The sequence below is a fragment of the Haliotis rubra genome, unplaced genomic scaffold (genome assembly GCF_003918875.1).
Source record: "Haliotis rubra isolate DU_JTF1 unplaced genomic scaffold, ASM391887v1 Scf27, whole genome shotgun sequence".
NCBI lineage: Eukaryota > Metazoa > Mollusca > Gastropoda > Lepetellida > Haliotidae > Haliotis > Haliotis rubra.
Window position 1 is genome coordinate 2937601 of NW_025766780.1, and position 20510 is coordinate 2958110.

The 20510-nt window shown below is 38.4% G+C and overlaps 1 protein-coding gene across 3 annotated transcripts; it reads left to right on the forward strand.

The window, feature by feature from the left end:
- Nucleotides 1-4746: 4746 nt before the first annotated feature.
- LOC124280576 lies at nucleotides 4747-15119 on the forward strand. 3 transcript variants are annotated; one of them, XM_046716551.1, is made up of 4 exons: nucleotides 4747-4827; nucleotides 12913-12974; nucleotides 13456-14346; nucleotides 14577-15119. In XM_046716551.1, exons 2-4 carry the CDS (start codon nucleotides 12920-12922, stop codon nucleotides 14711-14713), a joined length of 1083 nt encoding a protein of 360 aa, XP_046572507.1. In that variant the 5' UTR covers nucleotides 4747-4827; nucleotides 12913-12919; the 3' UTR covers nucleotides 14714-15119. The 3 variants fall into 3 exon arrangements, with proteins under 3 accessions (XP_046572507.1, XP_046572506.1, XP_046572508.1); XM_046716550.1 differs by lacking the exon at nucleotides 4747-4827 and adding an exon at nucleotides 8407-8544; XM_046716552.1 differs by lacking the exon at nucleotides 4747-4827 and adding an exon at nucleotides 12042-12133.
- Nucleotides 15120-20510: the final 5391 nt, after the last annotated feature.

Here is a 20510-nt window from a genome sequence, read left to right on the forward strand (position 1 = left end):
GTTTTATTGAGAGTTGTTTTAAACTCGATGTGGGCTCCCCCCACCCCCCACCCCCATCTCTATCTGTACAGAGCCCTGGTCCGTTTTAAACTTGATTACGATATCTTCATTTGTGGTAAAAACAATGTAAAAATGATTGTTCATCACCTAGGGCGAAGGCTTTACCACTTGTATCAATATTTATTATACAATTTGCCATTTCTGCAGCTATTATAGATCTTGACAATATAGCCCCAACTCAGCTGTTCTCTTCTCGACCATGGCAGCTAATAAGACCAATAGTGTACCTAACAATAACTAAATTTACGAAATCTGAAACCAACCAACTTTTTTACCAACAACAATATAATGAAGTAAGAAACATTTATGATACTTACAAATCTATCTTCACAGATGGATCCAAGGATGGTGGCATAGTTGCTTGTGCCACCATCAATGGATCCTTAACAATAGCTTCAAGATTACAAGATGACAGACCCATTTTTGCAGTAGAAGCTAATGTCATATTAATAGCTCTAAAATGTAAACAGTGACTAGTCCGGGATCTCATGCGAAAGAAGTGTGGCATCTAAGTGGGTATGAATACATTAGATGAAATAAACTCAAGTATCAGTTACTCCTACTTGGGTTGCCAGTCCAGATTTGAAGAGGTCATTTTAACACGATGGCATATTGGCCACAGCACATATACTTGTGATGACAGAATCACGGCCATGCATCTCCTCCTTGACTGTTGATTTTTGTCATCACAGGGGATAGATATTTAAGTGTAAAAGCTGTCAAAGATCTTTATAATTTTGTTAATTGTCAATTAATTATTTTAAAGAGAAATGGAATTGTTCGAATGTTTTTAACTAATATGTTGTGTCAATGGAGTTAGATTGTTAGATTAAGTGAGATTTTTAGTGGGTTTACCCTTAAAGGGGGCAAACGTTCTGAAAAAGTATAGGCGTCCTGAGAGGGGTTGCAAATATATTTAATCTTACCACGTTTTCTATCGTAGAATATGTGTTCGTTTTTATTCATGGCTAAGTATGTCGTAGTCGGCAACATCTGAAGGGATGGTGTACATCCAGTCCCCATGGTTCTTAGTATAGCGATAAACCCTCAGGTGTTGGCAATCTATAGCCCATTTTTGTATTGAATTTTTGTGTATAAAAATACAGTTTTATGGTAACACGCTAGTTTTATTGAGTCCAAATCTGTGATAGTCTAGTTAATATCCAATTTTCACAGTCACAATATGGCTGAAATACTGCCGATTTGACTTTAAATGTTAAAGGTCACATGCAACCAAAAAATCAAACATAATTAAAACACAATTATCTCTTCTTCATGGCATATAATATGCATTGCTGATTATGAAAAAACAAATAAACTAAATTATAAGCGTATAATCGCAAATCAAAAGTGCAATATTTTGTACTTGGGTTTACCTCCCTCGAAACGAAGCAGCCGGGATACCGAACCCAGTCAGAGCGGGTGGGTGTGCACTCAAGTGTAACGGCTGGTTCATTTGCAGATGCCGCCTTCACGGCTCATTGTGTGTGTAAATATAGAGATGTTGGGTTTTGTAAATACATGCTCATTTTTTGTGTATAACATTTTGCAATCAACAGACATCATAACATGTCATGTGTTCAAGTATCACACCTGCCTGTCTGTGTAATTACATAATGTGACAGAGACCAAACTCGGGCCATAAATCAATGCGTTTTGTTTATGGTGTATAGCCTGATTGGTGTTAAGTTCAAATTGCATGTGGTCAGTGATCGAAGTTGTGTATTGAATATTGTCCTTAGCAGACAGGCAGGCAGACACACAGGTGTCAATAAAACAAGACATTGAGTTTTGTCTGTGACAACGACATATCTATATCACAATTAGAAATTGTGTCAACGCTAAATAATGACATTGCTTCTGAGTATCGAACTGAGAAAGTGACTCGGTAAGAAGAACGTGTGGTGAAATAGACAAATGAAATTATATAAACAGTTTATTTACTGTCATAACATATAAAAAGCTCGCGCCTGTGAGATATCAACAAAACATTATGAAAATAGCTCACACCAAAGCCTTCACCGAGTATTCACCAGACAGCCCGCTTCTAAGTTGCGCGAACCTATTTCACTGCGCACATGCTATGAGCGCAACCCACTTGTTGAGGGGAAAAATTAGTGGGGGAAAATTAGTGAATCGTTTGAACTCCGATTTCGCGCGGTTTTTTTCATCGCGTTATTTTTCAACTTTATAACTTGAATTTGCATTTTTGATGATTTGTTTCGGTACGTCCATACCGAAAGGTATCAGAATCTTCAAAGTTGTGTTTTACGTTGCATGTGACCTTTAACTTACGCACTCTGGTAATACTCCATTTACACTTAAGTTGATCATCGCGTTTCTCTCGATGCAATAATTGCAACGTATCAACAGATGAGATTTCAATCACCACATAAATGAAACAACATCTCTTCAATTACATATGAGGCGCATATGGCGTACAATGTCAAAATCTCTTGGTTGTTGAACCTCTCCAAGTAAAGGAAGTGATAACTGATAATTTCTTACGGAACAAAATTAAGCGATGACATTGCGGGAGTAACTGGCTGCCCAACTCTTCAAAGTTTGATGTTTTGACTGGTGTACTAACATTGTTATGCTCATGTAAGAAATTTATTGTTATTTGTTAAGTATGGGTAATAACACGACCTTTCCCATTTTGTCAGCATTTCCAGGTCATATGTCAGCAACACTGACGTGTTCTGTCGTAGCGACAACACGTTGTAACTTGACTGACACTTTTACGTCACAAACTACGGCTAACCAGGGATTTCCGAAGAAATAAAAGTTGATGTCTCATATTGGGAGCCATATTCACTCGTTCTCTGATCCAATGGAAGAGGTCAAGAGCTGTCGACTCTATAACGTGATGGAATAACCTCACCATTGTGCAAAACCCCGAAAGAGGCCGACAAGAATATTTTGAAGGTATCTATGGCCTTACTTCAGGTTTTATTTGACATATTGATATGCTTTTGGTAACCGGACAATTCAGCAATAATGATCAACATTTTATCGTTAATTTAATCAGTTGAATTGTGAAATCTCCACCATCTCGATCATGCTGACGTATGATTGACGTCATCAAAGAAGATGCACTGTGACTGATGACGGATGTGAACCCAAAGTGACGCAAGTTGACCGAAGGAATTAGTTGTAAATAGAACACTGGAACACCCATGCCCAGTTCAAGAGACTGAACTGACAATTTGGATTTACCATCTTCAGTGAACAGTTTAAGTCTGTTGGATCAAAACGTCAATGGGACGTCATAGCGGAAAATAATTTGAAAGCTCTCCTGCATTTTCTGTGTTACAAAGACGTTGATATTAACATATTGTAGAGCTCTCGGAAAGTAACACATTTTTGCACTTGAAAAATGCAGCCATGCCTAGTGCTGACAATATATGACACCAAAAAATAACTTAAACGTTTAGTTGCTACTGGTGATTGCGTTTGTCTTATCCTCAGTGTACATAAACATGACGTTAGCGACAAACATTTAACGAAAAATGTAGTTATTGAGTTGAGTTGGGTTTTGCGTCACATCGGCATTATTCCAGCCGTATAGTGACGAGAACAAGTTTGCATTAATAAATATTAATAAGCATTGCCATGAAGGTGACATAATCCCACGCCGCAAATAATCAAATCAAACTTAAAAAGTAATGAAAGTGAGTTAGTTTAAGATGAAGTTAGATGTCAACAAAAGCATGACCAGTCACCCTGCACCTTCCCAAAATGATGCTTTGTGTCAAATATGAAGAAAATACAGTGAATAGTTTGTATGATGTATCTCTGATAAGGTGAACATGTACGTTAACAAACTGAAATCTTCAAAGTGTCGCCGTGACCTTGAAAATTATGTGAAGGTCACCAAGATCGACTGGGCCCTGCATCGTACCTAGATACAGTTTGGTGTCAAATATGAAGAAAATCCAGTGAACGGTTCTTGAGATACCTCGCTGACAAGGGTAAAACGTTAAAGTCCCATTGTGACCTTGAAGGTCAAGGTCACCAAACCTGACTGGGACCTTTCGCATACTGTGATAAACCTAGGTACCAAACACGAAAAGAATCTAGTTAACGGTTCTTAAGATATTCAAATTCGTACGTACGTACGAACGGACGGACGGACGGTCGGAGCCTAATACTATATCTCCCTCTTCTCGCTAAACTCGCGGCGGGGGATAAATATATATCTATATCTCACACATGTACTTTAGAAAGTTTGAGACTGATAAAGCATTACTTGAGACAAGCAGTATAATGAAGGTGTTGACGATGATGAGTTGGAGATTTTACGTGCGGTTTCCCGACATAATGCGTACTTCGCCATGGTACTGCCAGAATAGCATTGTCGTAGTGTTAACCGTCACTGTCACCACCACATCTTCTCATTTCCTTAAAACAGGAACACAGGAATACCTCTAAACATGTATCAACCAGAATGTTCAATACAGTAACCGCACTTACGTTATAGCAGTTACAAATTCTAAAACTGCTCATTTTACGGAAAAAGCACTGGCTGGAATGGAATACGACAGAAGGTATTACGCATTTCATTTAATCATATAACGTATGCAAACTTATTTGTAACTGATGAATCTGCCAAGAACATTATCAGCGTTTAGAGATATGTTGTCGTTCAACATTAGGACTCATTAGTCTGCGCATGACCGGAAATGTGTGAGCTGCCATTTGCTTCATCTCTCATAGCGAGTGCCTTACGTTTGAGTAGGCTTATTTCAAGAAACTCATCATAAGGTAGGAGGGTTTACAGATTAATATCATGTGCAATGTTTTTACTAATCGTCAGTCATAATCTTTACAAACGAAATCTCACACGGTGCAGATTAAATCTGATATCATATACAAATTTGACTTTCAATTAAATACTATAAAGTTGACAATGAATGAAACCATGATTTATTCAAATGGTGTAATAAGGTCTTTAGAAATTTATGTATTATCAATACTTGAAATGAAACACCCGCTCGGTTTTGGAAAATATTTATCAGTACTTGTACAACCATGAGGCAGATCTATAGCAAGCGGACAATCATATGGATTTATGAAATCACAGGACCTTTGCAGGATCATATCCACTTCACAAATACCCAGTGGAACAAACAAATCAAAAGCCAACTACAAAATAGCACAACAATGTGATTGTGATGTGTGTGTCGTTCATGAAATTGTCGCTTCTGTTAAAAAACAATGAAGACATTAACAAGATTTGTAAATAACAGTATCATAAACACATAGCCATGACACATGATAACTACAATTGTAGATTAAAAAGCAGATGTGTTTACACAGACATTACGTACAGCCTTAAGACGCCATGAGTCGAACATGAATACATCTTGTGACTGATCCCAAGACCACTTTTACTTTAAGATATTGATAACAATATTACCAACATTTGTTAGATATAGATATGGTATAATAATCATTTACTTGTGCAGTTATTTTATCAATCCAAACTAAATTCAACCACGTGGGCTTAAAACAGTCACTGACATAGGCCACCGAGCCACGTCCTTTTAAAGGCTAATAATGTTTTCACATAAACACACTGCTGTACATACCAGATGATGATTCTTCTTTTTGCACTACCATTTCAAGAAAAAGATTTATTAATAAGTTTACAATTTCTGTTTTAGAAGTGCGAGATTTATTGATCTTTCAAAATATTCTGATAGATATAACTAGTCTCGTTAAAGACTAGTTTCAAGAATTAGATGGTTGTTAACAATAGATCAAATTATGTCTCCACCATTTTCTCAGAAGTAATTGCTTCGTTGTATTTGTGCCCACCTCGACAATCGTTCTTATATTACATCAATACAGTATACACATATCTTTAATGTTCTAACCACTTCATGTATACACCTGGGCATTAATAAAGCACCATTAACCTTTTCAGTAGAAGTAAGAAAACATTACATGTCGTTGCTTATGCTTTGAAAACCAAATGCCGCTTTGCATTTTACTCTGATTTCACACACACACACACACACACACACACACACACACACACACACACACACACACACACACACACACACACACACACACACACACACACACACACACACACACACACACACACACACACACACACACAAAAATGGAAAGTAGGTAACAGTTTAATTGTAACTGGAGAGGAATACATAAAATGTACAATGCCAGGAAATGTTATTATGGAATTATTGTGTGTTTTAACATCTCTAACTCACTCCAAACCGTACTTATCTGACAAGAAGTTATGACATGAACAATATGTGATAAGTATGATAAACAGGTTGATGTGTGCATAAATCAACCTCTTTATTAATGCTGCTCCTCATAATACACATGCAGCTCTTACAGTAGCACATACCAAGCACATATGCTACATATCAGAAGCTCAAATGCTTACTGGCATAGCTTGCCATTGGTTAAAATATGAACAGACTTCTAATAAAAAGTACCTGATATTTATCATCCCTAAAAAAACGTTTATTCGGAGATTATTGGTTTTTTTTATTGAATCTAAATGATATCTTTGCCAAATGTATTTCAAATTAAAAAATTGAAAGGTGCCATGGTCATTTATAATATCTGAGATGTCTTTCGTCTTGGTTGTTTCTATTCCCAAAAGCTTCCTCCACTACAAAGACTGTTGTTAAAAAGATTAAAAAACAACAGGTTGTGACTTTTCAACAGAAAATTGGATATTTTTGGAAATGGGATAGCACCAAAAAGAAACTAGGAACCACTCTCACATGACAATGTGTCAGGAAGCAGGTCAATGACCGTACAGAAGTCAGATGGGTTTGCCATAACTGACATTACTTTGAATCATAATATAGCCATAATGATATATTGTTTGTTGTATATTTTACATATCGTTGTATATGCTTTAAAAAACCAAATTCCGCATGCTGAAATCGAAACTGTTGCACTCTGATTAAAAGGAAAGCGAAAACCCTAGCTGTCGCACAGTTCTCAAATTATTATTGTTTGTTTTCATGTATCTACCTTTGTCCAAACCGTACCTATCGTGCCATAATGTAATGACTGCATTTGTGCACAGGAAAGTAATGCTTCAGCATATAAATGACACATTTTCTTATCAGATTGGTAAATCTTCCAGCAAAATAACTCATATATCCAGGATCGAGCTGATTAAGCACACATTACTTCAAATCACAACAAAAAGATGAAACAACAAAGATACATATAATAATTAAACCCCAATGATGTAATTTCCTCACTAAGTACCAAGCTATGATGTTCGTCATGTACACAGCACGTGGTTTGATGTTAACCATGCTGTTACACAGAAAATAAGTTGTATATTTGTACATCAATGAGATAACTACTTGTCGCCACTTAACGGACAGTCTAGCAGCAAAGATGACTTGGCAGTAAATGTGAAAAACTGGGCAACTGGTCCCTACACAGCAAATAAACCCTGCACTGATATAGTAGAAAACATCAAGCACAAATAATTCCCTCCATAAACATTTTGTTACATAAAGGTCTCGCAATGCATTAAACGTAACAAAGCCCCTAAAAATAAAGTCCCCATCAGTAAGTGCTAAGTACTTAAAGCTGCTAAGTGTATTTATTATATCTTAAATGAAAGAAACAAAGTTGAATTTTTGTGATATTTTGTTTGCATATATCCTCACTCTTGGGTAATAATATTATAATGATTGTTGGCTATATATGTACCTCGCCATGTGTACAGGCATGTGTCTCATAGAGCTTAATTGTATTGGTTTTTGACTTAATAAAATCTGACACTCTTGACTTGACTTGCTCAAGACAGGATTTGTGGTTAGCCGCCGATACAGTTAACAGGTCTCTGCCTACACACTATTGTGAATGTTTGTGTGTTATATGGTCAGCTACGTATAACTATCTTTAGGCTTATATAGACAAATATATTGTTTCTTCACTTATTTATGCTGAACGTATTCAAAATATACTTCATCGTTTTGAAACGAATCCTTCCAACATGGTGACTGCAAAGACCAACACGGGTTGGATTTTATCACATCATATTTAGAGGTTCCAATCGTCCCTGGTATGGTGATCTACCTTCAGTTGTTGGCGATCTATAGCCCAATTTTATGTAATGTCCTAAATAGTATATAACTTTACGTTACATGCTAGGTTTAAATCTGTAACTGATATATACTTGTTGTTTCACTGTCTTTTGGCAACAGATTTTATAAAATATAATTATAAAGTATTTACTGTTTAAGTCACGATATGGCTGAAATATTGCTTAAGTGACACCACTTCCAGATTACTGATTCAAACAAGGATGTTGACATCACGTGATACAAGTTCTGCAGTCGACGGGTCACAATATGGCGACAAACCTTCGTGTGCAGAGTGGGCTTGGCTTCATACACTTGTAAAACATCATCGCCATTCATGTAAACACCAGGGTGAAAACCTAAACATTTGATATATCTTCAGGTAAGGAACCCTGACGTTTTGTTAACTAAATGTGTAGGTATCCGGCATGATAACCGCCATATCATTCTTCGATCTGACACACACAGGTATTATTATCGTCCATGTATACACGTTTAGGCTGCGGAACAACATTAATCGAGCAATAGTATTTTTAAACTGACCTGATCGTGAAAACCCTCGCTCAGTATTCATAACCGTGAAAATGTCGTTTACAGTGCGGTCAATAAAACAATAACCTCATTCCAAAGTCACAATTTGACACACCTCCTGACGAAAACAGTATACAGGTTCGGCGGACGATAATTATATCAATAGCATTTACCTGTAAAGCGCAAGATTAGCACTAATTATTGTTTTGTGTTTGATATGAATCAATGATACAAAAGTTTTACGTTTTCGGTGGCAGTCATGGTTTTCTTTCTGAAGTATAGATTACTTCATCGTATGTGAATTATTTGGAAATACTACATCAATACCCTAGTCCACTTTGTACACAGGTGTCAATCATGTGGATGCTTGTGATGTGTCACTTCACTCAGGCAGTCAGTCGCTTTAACTGTCGATGTGAGGATGTGTAGAGAGCTTTTCCTGTTTTGAGATGGATAACGTCAGCAAAAGAATTTGTTTAGTTTTGTGATTTTTATTCACATCCATGAACATCATTTTACAAACACAGAAAGGGATTGATATTGCAAACATTGTGATCGAATTATATTGTCCATGTATTATGTACTTCAACAAAAGAAAGCCAGTGTTTTTGTCAATAAATTATTCATTTGGTAAAACTATATGTTTTGAACAGATTCTATTTGACTTCACATCACAAAGCTGATAACGGTAGGTTATTTACAGTAACATGTTACACAAATCATGCACATGTTGTGGACAAACTGAATATATTGTTTCACTTGGATAATTATTTAACCCATGATAAAACGTTGTCAGCCGTGGCTTGAACATTTGTAAAAGAAATTGAATAACTCATTATCACCATATGTTCAAACATGCAGTTGAACCCACTGACCATATGTTCAAGCATGCAGTTGAACCCACTGTATCAACTACATTTACTGTGTGCATTTCTGAGTATCATTTCATACAACTATGAAAACCACTTGAAAACATGTTATTGTCATCATGGTGACTGATTCATGTAATCAAAATTAGAGTTCTGTCAGCAACAACTAAGTGTATCCTTTAAGTGTACAATGATGATGAATGTAATATATGTGTACATGTCTTTGATTACTTCAATAGTTAACTATATGCCCCACATATCATATGAACAAACATCCTTCTTGAGCAAATCTCGTATTGCCCCCGTAGTACATATGTGTTCCAGAATAGCAATAGTTGTATGGATAATTTCTGGATAGTTGTATGGATACAATAGATGCAGTCTTAGAATCGTCTGTCTCTTTACCAATTTCCTGGGTAGTGGCGTAAAAAAATCTGTCGAATGAGAGTTCTGTTTCATATGTGAGTGTGGGTCCTGGTACGATGCTCATATGACAATGTTATCAACCAAACATGACCTCCAGAGTGGGCACATATGGGATACATCTGTGATAATATTAATATATGGTGTTTAGTTTTTAAACCATAATAAGTAAGATGAATTATGTAAATATGTACTAAAGTAATAAGTATATGTTACACTACATTTGTCAGTGGACTAATGTGAACATGTTGACCAATAGATACTGTACTGTTAAGTACACAGTTAACATCTGTAGGATATACGCCAACTCAATGAATTACGTATGTATTCAACGTATTTGTCTCCGTCCCTCTCTTTCTCTCTCTCTGTCTCTGTCTCTGTCTCTCTCTCTCTCTCTCTCTCTCTCTCTCTCTCTCTCTCTCTCTCTCTCTCTCTCTCTCTCTCTCTCTCTCTCTCTCTCTCTCTCTCTCTCTCTCTCTCTCTCTCTTACACACACGCTGTACTTACTTGAACACTGAATATCCAAATACTTTTCATCTCAGAACGAAATAAGCCAGCCAGTAGCTTCGAGAATTTAAGGAGTGCCCTACTTGACCCTGTTTAAAATTCATGCCCCCTAAAAGCGCGATATCAAGCGTGTCTGCACAGTTATTTAAAGTATTTCAGATGCTATAGAAATGTAATCGCCACCACACAAAGATCCCGCAGCTAGTACGACTGACGGCTTCTGTATGGTTTACGTTCACTTCAAATACTCATAGTAAACATTGCAGATCAGCTACGCGTAACATATGCACCATATAGCGTCATAATTGTTGAACATCAATATCTTTAGTGCAAGGTGTAATAAACTTGAGATGATTTGTCGTTACACTATGGAATTGCCATGTATGCACGTTAACCATACCATGAAGTATATTTTATAATGTTCACTTTAATTTATTTTGGTCAGACACGATTAATTTTAAAGGGTATTCCTTGGTATTTCCATCGCCATGACAATCGAGAAGTCACATGCCAAGGGTCTGTTACAGCTTTTGGAGAGAAATACTAGAAAGTTCAACGTAGATGCAAGAAAATACATGGTCTTCATTACCTATCGAAGCAGATTCCATTTGGCATGAAGCGAATAACATAGCGGTGGAAATTAAATGAATGCATCACTGAAAATAAGTGATGGTACCAGGTGTTGGCCTAAAGGGTAATTCCACCATTCACACAATCTGCTGTAACCGTTTGTTGAAATATGCAGAAAGGGAACTTCTAAAGCGGACAAGACCATCAATCGTAATTACAAATAGCTCTTTATGTCACGAGATACCCACGATTAAAACTCCAAGTCAAGTCGTAACAAGCCACGGTTAATCATGCTTGAATAAGAAATAATTCTATATTTCATAATTCTGGAGGAAATCGCCTTTGATTCAAAGAGTAAAAGACTTCTAAACATTCCCACCCACTGGTGACAGATCAAACATATTTCCCACACGCGTTTCATTCACCAACAGGAAGTAGCACCTCAGCACCTTTCACTTCTACACAGCAACCAAAGTTCAAAATCAGTAAGTGCACTTTCGTGGCCCTGGACTTCTGCTACCCCAAGTGATCGGTTAGCCTACAGGCTACACGACAGAAGTACTGTTGTACAGTATGGGCTTAAACATATAGTACACATATTGTTGTAAGTTTGTGAACGGCGTGTGCTCCTGACAGCACAGGATATACTTATCCATTTTGCAAAAACCTGGCGTTATCACTGATTGTGTATGATCATTCACATACTTTTCGCGCTATTTTGTGATTCCCAATGAAATCTGTTTCGTCCGGTGGTTAAATATCATGTACTTGGAATAAACATTGTACACTGCACGTCAGAAAGTCAGTGATGTGGCAAGTCAATTTACATGTAGTTCCAAATGAAACATGTTTAATTGATGACATAACGACATCGGGGAAGGTAACCTGCACACAGGGATTGTATGTCTCTCTCATGGCAATCTGTCGGTTTGAACGTTGACTAAGGGAGGCTACTCTTACCCTAACCTATGTGACATCACGTTTGTTTGAATACTGGTCTCCTGTCCTAAGCTGGTCACAGGTTTACAAATTGTGGAGTCAGACGTACACACAGCGACAACATAAACCATGGTATCAAATCGGACATATTTTGGCTGAATTCAGCGGTCCAAATCTGGCAAAGGACTAGTCGCAGAGGTCTTCCATCAAATCCCGCTCGGCTAGTCTGTATCCTCACTAAATCACTTCTAAATTCGTATATCGAAAGCCTTCAACATTTGTATCAGCTATGGCCTAGTAAGACACGTATATCCAGTATATTAGACTATTGTTTTGATCGACTCGATCGCCGGTTGACACAATCACCTACACAGGCTTCCATGCCGCCAGCACAGTATCTTTGCCTCAGGCAGCCGCCATGTTGCGATTTGCCATATCTTACACTATCAAGTCAAGAAATTGTATATATTTTTCAGCTGTTTTAGTTTTGACGAGTAGATAAAATGGGTATTTTTTTAGGAAACATCCAAAAACGCTAAAACCTATTTCTGTTTGCGTAGTCATCGAAGCAGTCCGGGGAGCTACAGCGACACAGTCACAGTTATGTATAGATATGAGTCTTCCTGCACCTCAGTATCGCAGCTGTAGTAGAATAACTATAGAAGTATGCCACTATGTATTTGGTCCACCGAAAGGCTTGAAACATGAGAAATGCCCGTGATAATTGATATGCAAATTATCCTAATGCGCCTGAGTGTGGATACTGAAAGTAGTCCCTACTTGACCTTTCATATTTGCATCTCTTTCTGCTTATGACCCCAACATATGTCGCTTTATCCTTTTGCTTTATCGCAGTATAAAAACGTATGCTTATAAATATATACCTTATACTTATATGCCTTGTGCTTCAGGTAAAGCATGGCCCTACCAGAGGATGTAGACGATGCCGACAGAAATCAGGAAGCAGTGACTGGTGAGTTAGGCTACAACGTTATTTCATTATCCCGAACTTCCTTACAAAGATAACAAAATATCCATGGAGGAATTTGTTTTGTAATATGACCACCGCCTGCTTGGAGAGAGTGAATGAGTGAGCAAGTGATTAGGGTTTCACGCCGCCAGTAGCATTTTCCCCAGCACTATGCCGGCAGGGGACACCAGTATTGGGCTTCACACATAGTACTATCCACGTAGGGAATCGAACCCGGACCTTCGTCGTGACGAGTATTAATACCCAGTGCGATGTTCTTTATTAACAAAATGAAATTAACAAAACATGATAGGATCTCTGAAGGCTAAATACAATATTATCTCATGAGTTAAAATGAGCAGTGTGTCAGTCCTATATCGACGAGTTTGAATACTGATATAAGTATAAAGTACTTAATAAATGACATTTAATTCATGCTGATTACATTATCTTCCTTTCATTTACTGATATGATGTTTGTGTAGGTAATGGCACTGCTGGAGGAGCCCGAGATGGCCGTCACCCTATATCGACCACGGATGCATTTGCTGGTGAGCTGCCTGAAGGCAGTAATGCTCACACACTTTCTTGTCAGGCTGTACTAGGTTTAATTGGTCAGAGAGTAACATCTGTCACTGGTTCAGAGGACCTGGACGTATTCAGCAAGAACTCAGTCGCGCAACAACTGGGAAGCCTTAGCATTTCTACACAGGGAGCTATTACACAAAATGTTGAGAAGGACAATGAGAACGAGCATGCTAATGAAGTGGCATCAACTGTCAGAGCTAGAGAATGTTTTGCAAGTTCGACAGAAAACCCAGATGAAGCTCTAACCGCTCCGTCACTTTCACTTGACAGTTTGAAATCGAGCTTGCCTCCGGCCTCAGTACAGAGAGATACTATTGTAGTGAGGAAAGGTATGGAGGATGATTCCAAGGTCAAGGGTGCATGTGCCACAACGGAAAGAGGATTTCAGTGTGACATGAGCTACTTTGGTGAAACCAAACAGCATCAACAGCACCAACATCACCAAGACTTGACATCTGGCTATGTTAGCGAATGTACACAAACGCAAACGAACGGCAGGTTGACCAACAGCCATTGTCGGTCCAGGGAGAGCAGGGTGAACACTATTTCTTGTCGTTCAAAAGAGAGCAAGCCAAAGAAATCCAGAGAACGATGTACATCAAATTCTGAGTTCCTACAACTGTCAGCAGAAGGGGTTAAAGAGCTCTTGCTAATGTCAGGCACCCAACGTAAAGCGGTGCATAAGGACTATCACAGTTTTGTGTGGAGACTCCAGTCATTCAAAGACTTCAGTTGTGTTTACGGTGTGAAGAAGGATATCCTAGCCCTTGCAGGGTTCTTTTACTCAGGTACTAAACACCATAACCAAGTGTCGTATTTCCATTTGAATGCCGGATATAATGAATGTTTTACCCTTTCAGTAATTTTGCCATTACGATTACACCATCACATGCATATGAGCAACTAAATACCAAACACATTGATTCCAAAACACAAATCCAAGAGAATAGACAGTAGATTATCAGCCACGATGTAAATACAAATATAATGACCGATCTCTTTTCCTTCTGGATTGCAGGGTTTGGAACAGTAACATGCTATCACTGTGGGTGTTCCCCGAGGATCTGGACAGAAGGATCTGATCCCAAACATCTGCACTGGCAATGGGCCCCAAAATGTAGATTCATCCGTCCCTTTGCGAAGAGGTTCTCGTGAGATAGTTGATATCCAAACTGCTGACTATGGATGGATGCCATACAGTTTGTTTCAGACAGGAAAACAAGTATATAACTCTTTAGGGTCCATATATGGGGTTCCATGCCATTGTGAAACGACATTTACATTTCAAAAGGATACCACCTAATGATGGCAAGAATATCATAGATATTTACAATAGATATAAACTTGATTATTCCGCTTATGTGTTCTGTTACTGCTGTAATATTCTAGCTTCACTGTATGCGAACAACAATGTTTGTGAATATTGAGGAATCGTATTGCACTGTAGCTTTAACAAGATATGTTACATTTTATCTGCATGAACATTAGCCTATGGATTTGTAAGCTCGATATTCGTAATATATTCCTGTTCATTTAGCCGCAATAAATTTATTAAATTGTTTCTGTTTTTATGTTGCTATATTTTACGGGCGTGATAGTGCTTAGTCTACCAATTCGGTTACAAGCCTAATTGCATCGCTTGCAAACACATGATTACAGCCTATATATCTGGAACGAAGAGCATGGCTTTACTTTTCCTCGAAACATATCGGATACATGCATGAGCAGCAGTTCATATATTCAAATTTTTACACTCGTTCGTTTATTTGTTAGTCTGTATTACGTTCATCCGTTACTCAGAGCCACAAACTAATGCACATTTTAATGTAAGTGAGTGAGTTTAGTTTTACGCCGCACTCAGCAATATTCCAGCTATATGGCAGCTGTCTGTAAATAATCCAGCATATCTGGCCGAGGTCCAGGGACTGTCGACCTTCCCATTCAAGAAGCAGTTCTCTCGAAATTAATATGAGCAGAATAACAATGTAGCAAACCTCTACCTTCAGTGACAATAATGTAAGGCGAATTACAGTGTGGCAAATCTCTACCTTTAATAGATGGATGTATGTTTGACCTGAGGTGACAGTAATGTAAGGAGAATTACACTGTAGCAAACCTCTACCTTCAGTAGATGGACGTATGTTTGACCTGAGGTGACAGTAATGTAAGGAGAATTACAGTGTAGTAAACCTCTACCTTCTGTAGATGGATGTATGTTTGACCTGAGATGACAGTAATGTAGAGAGAATTACAGTGTGGCAAACCTCTAATTTTAATAGATGGAGTTTGTTTGACCTGAGGTGACAGTAATGTAAGGAGAATGACAGTGTGGCAAACCTCTACCTTCAGTAGATGGATGTATGTTTAACCTGAGGTGACAGTAATGTAAGGAGAATTACAGTGTGGCAAACCTCTACCTTCAGTAGATGGATGCATGTTTGACCTGAGGTGACAGTAATGTACAGACGTAATGTAAGGAGAATTACATGGTGGCTTCCCTCTACCTTCAGTAGATGGATGTATGTTTGCAGTGTAGCAAACCTCTACCTTCTGTAGATGGATGTATGTTTGACCTGATATAACAGTAATGTAGAAACGTAATGTAAGGGGAATTAGCCCTGTGGCTTCCCTCTACCTTCTGTAGATGGATGTATGTTTGACCTGAGATGACAGTAATGTAGAGAGAATAACAGTGTGGCAAATCTCTACCTTAAATAGATGGATGTATGTTTGACCTGAGGTGACAGTAATGTACTGAGAATTACAGTGTGGCAAATCTCTACCTTTAATAGATGGATGTATGTTTAACCTGAAGTGACAGTAATGTAAGGAGAATTACAGTGTGGCTTCCCTCTACCTTCAGTAGATGGATGTATGTTTGACCCGAGGTGACAGTAATGTAAGGCGAATTAAAGTGTAGATGGATGTATGTTTGACCTGAGATGACAGTAATGTAAGGAGAATAACAGTGTGGCAAACCTCTACCTTTAATAGATGGATGTATGTTTGACCTGAGGTGACAGTAATGTAAGGCGAATTACAGTGTGGCAATTCTCTACCTTTAATAGATGGATGTATGTTGGACCTGAGGTGACAGTAATGTAAGGAGAATTATCCTGTGGCTTCCCTCTACCTTCAGTAGATGGATGTATGTTTGACCTGAGATGACAGTAATGTAGAGAGAATAACAGTGTGGCAAACCTCTACCTTTAATAGATGGAGTTTGTTTGACCTGAGGTGACAGTAATGTAAGGAGAATTACATTGTGGCAAATCTCTACCTTTAATAGATTGATGTATGTTTGACCTGAGATGACAGTAATGTAGAGAAAATTACAGTGTGGCAACCTCTACCTTTAATAAATGGAGTTTGTTTGACCTGAGGTTACAGTAATGTAAGGAGAATTACTCTGTGGCTTCCCTCTACCTTCAGTAGATGGATATATGTTTGACCTGAGGTGACAGTAATGTAAGGAAAATTATACTGTGGCTTCCCTCTCCATTCAGTAGATGGATGTACGTTTGACCTGAGGTGACAGTAATGTAGAGAGAATTACAGTGTACCAAACCTCTACCTTCAGTAGATGTATGTATGTTTGACCTGAGGTGACAGTACTGTAAGGAGAATTACATGGTGGCTTCCCTCTACCTTCAGTAGATGGATGTATGTTTGACCCGAGGTGACAGTAATGTAAGGAGAGTTACAGTGTGGCTTCCCTCTACCTTCAGTATGTGGATGTATGTTTGACCTGAGATGACAGTAATGTAGAGAGAATTACAGTGTAGCAAACCTCTACCTTTAATAGATGGAGTTTGTTTGACCTGAGGTGACAGTAATGTACTGAGAATGACAGTGTGGCAAACCTCTACCTTCAGTAGATGGATGTATGTTTAACCTGAGGTGACAGTAATGTAAGGAGAATTACAGTGTGGCTTCCCCCTACCTTCAGTAGATGGACATATGTTTGACCTGAGGTGACAGTAATGTAAGGAGAATTATCCTGTGGCTTCCCTCTACCTTCAGTAGATGGATGTATGTTTGACCTGAGATGACAGTAATGTAGAGAGAATAACAGTGTGGCAAACCTCTACCTTTAATAGATGGAGTTTGTTTGGCCTGAGGTGACAGTAATGTAAGGAGAATTACATTGTGGCAAATCTCTACCTTTAATAGATGGATGTATGTTTGACCTGAGGTGACAGTAATGTAAGGAGAATTACACTGTAGCAAACCTCTACCTTCAGTAGATGGACGTATGTTTGACCTGAGGTGACAGTAATGTAAGGAAAATTATACTGTGGCTTCCCTCTCCATTCAGTAGATGTATGTATGTTTGACCTGAGGTGACAGTACTGTAAGGAGAATTACATGGTGGCTTCCCTCTACCTTCAGTAGATGGATGTATGTTTGACCTGAGGTGACAGTAATGTAAGGAGAGTTACAGTGTGGCTTCCCTCTACCTTCAGTATGTGGATGTATGTTTGACCTGAGATGACAGTAATGTAGAGAGAATTACAGTGTAGCAAACCTCTACCTTTAATAGATGGAGTTTGTTTGACCTGAGGTGACAGTAATGTACTGAGAATGACAGTGTGGCAAACCTCTACCTTCAGTAGATGGATGTATGTTTAACCTGAGGTGACAGTAATGTAAGGAGAATTACAGTGTGGCTTCTCTACCTTCAGTAGATGGACATATGTTTGACCTGAGGTGACAGTAATGTAAGGAGAATTATACTGTGGCTTCCCTCTCCATTCAGTAGATGGATGTACGTTTGACCTGAGGTGACAGTAATGTAGAGAGAATTACAGTGTGGCAAACCTCTACCTTCAGTAGATGTATGTATGTTTGACCTGAGGTGACAGTACTGTAAGGAGAATTACATGGTGGCTTCCCTCTACCTTCAGTAGATGGATGTATGTTTGACCCGAGGTGACAGTAATAGAAGGAGAGTTACAGTGTGGCTTCCCTCTACCTTCAGTATGTGGATGTATGTTTGACCTGAAGTGACAGTAAGGTAAGGAGACTTACATGGTGGCTTCCCTCTACCTTCAGTAGATGGATGTATGTTTGACCTGAGGTGACAGTAATGTGAGGCGAATTACAGTGTGGCAAATCTCTACCTTTAATAGATGGATGTATGTTTAACCTGAGGTGACAGTAATGTAAGGAGAATTACAGTGTACCAAACCTCTACCTTCTGTAGATGGATGTATGTTTGACCTGAGATGACAGTAATGTAGAGAGAATTACAGTGTAGCAAACCTCTACCTTTAATAGATGGAGTTTGTTTGACCTGAGGTGACAGTAATGTACTGAGAATGACAGTGTGGCAAATCTCTACCTTCAGTAGATGTATGTATGTTTAACCTGAGGTGACAGTAATGTAAGGAGAATTACAGTGTGGCTTCCCTCTACCTTCAGTAGATGGATGTATGTTTGACCTGAAGTGACAGTAATGTAAGGCGAATTACAGTGTGGCAAATCTCTACCTTTAATAGATGGATGCATGTTTGACCTGAGGTGACAGTAATCTAAGTAGAATTACCCCGTGGCTTCCCTCTACCTTCAGTAGATGGATGTATGTTTGACCTGAGGTGACAGTAATGTAAGAAGAACTATACTGTGGCTTCCCTCTACCTTCAGTAGATAAACGCAGCCGATTTTTAGTTTAAATCAATGTTTTTGAAAGAGGTGGAAGGATGAGTAATGTTATGCATCACATAGTATAAAACAGTTATTTGAAAACGTCGGTACACCCACACCCACACTACCCTACCCACCTCTCCCTCATTGAGATATATCAACGGGTACTGTTCGGTTTGAACTGGTTACTAATGCCTACATACTTGTCTCTGCTACAGACACCGTCTTACAGACAAAGCCTTACAGAAAACTGTTGGAAGATTAAAGAAAACAGATAAATGCTGTACGTGTTATAATATATTCTACACTTACTTGTATATCTCACGTTAATCCAAACACCATGCTTTGCATCATTAAATAATAAGCATCAGCTCTAAGTTTTGTGTGAGTATTCACAGTCACGTCCTGATTGTATTACACATGGGATCACTAGAGCGAGGCAACCAACGAGAAAGCTCCGTCTCTAGTGTAAGGAAATACCAGCTGTATCGACATGTCTTCCTGCACACTACTCTCGTTAGGTCATGCCTATCTGCATTAGGTCGGTGTGTACCGGCATAGAAAGATCATTGCATATCGCTACAATAAAAAACAAACAAACTTGCAGCTGCGTCGTGAGATCTCGGTGTAGAATACGTCATACGTTATGGTTACACACAAACTGACATGGTCAAAGTCTGTGACATGATATCAAATTCTGATCACAAGGAATTAACGCAACATAAAAATCAATACATTATTATGAGTATTAGTTGTGTCTGGATTTAAGACTGTTTGAAATGGGGTAGTTTATCCAAATCAGTATTATTTTGTTTGGTATTCAATATTCAAGATTTAAGTAGGACATGAAATGATACGTTGTACATTTAACGTCGTGATATAATTAGATTACTAAGATCATTTCCACCTCAGATAACCAGACACAAGCCACATCCTTCCTATAGCAGTGCATGGTAAATTAAGCGCAGCGTAACGTATCTTGATTCGTTCTCAACTTTAACAACAGAGTTTGACTTGTACACGTCTCTAAAGCAATAAATATTAGCTTCAATGATGATGTCCAGAAAAACATAGAAGAACTAGTTGTATCTATGAAACAGTGGCGTCACGTGACTTTCTGTCCTATCTGAAAATATTCAAATTTAGTAACGACCCGGATACTACTTTCCGTAAGCTCTGTGCCCATTCTTATCGGTATGTTATTGAAACAAATCTTGTCAAATATGAAAGCGCGTCCGAGTGGTAGTTGCGTCTTGAGTGGTTATGAGGCTACCTGACCAAATCTATGGTAACAACTGGACACAAA

What these genes read in the sequence shown, in the direction of transcription:
- LOC124280576 (XM_046716551.1), top strand. Translation starts at nt 12,920, where the DNA reads ATGGCCCTACCAGAGGATGTAGACGATGCCGACAGAAATCAGGAAGCA. An exon ending in AAATCAGGAAGCAGTGACTG is followed by an intron (nt 12,975 to 13,455) that starts GTGAGTTAGGCT and finishes ATGTTTGTGTAG; the next exon opens with GTAATGGCACTGCTGGAGGA. An exon ending in TGCAGGGTTCTTTTACTCAG is followed by an intron (nt 14,347 to 14,576) that starts GTACTAAACACC and finishes TCTGGATTGCAG; the next exon opens with GGTTTGGAACAGTAACATGC.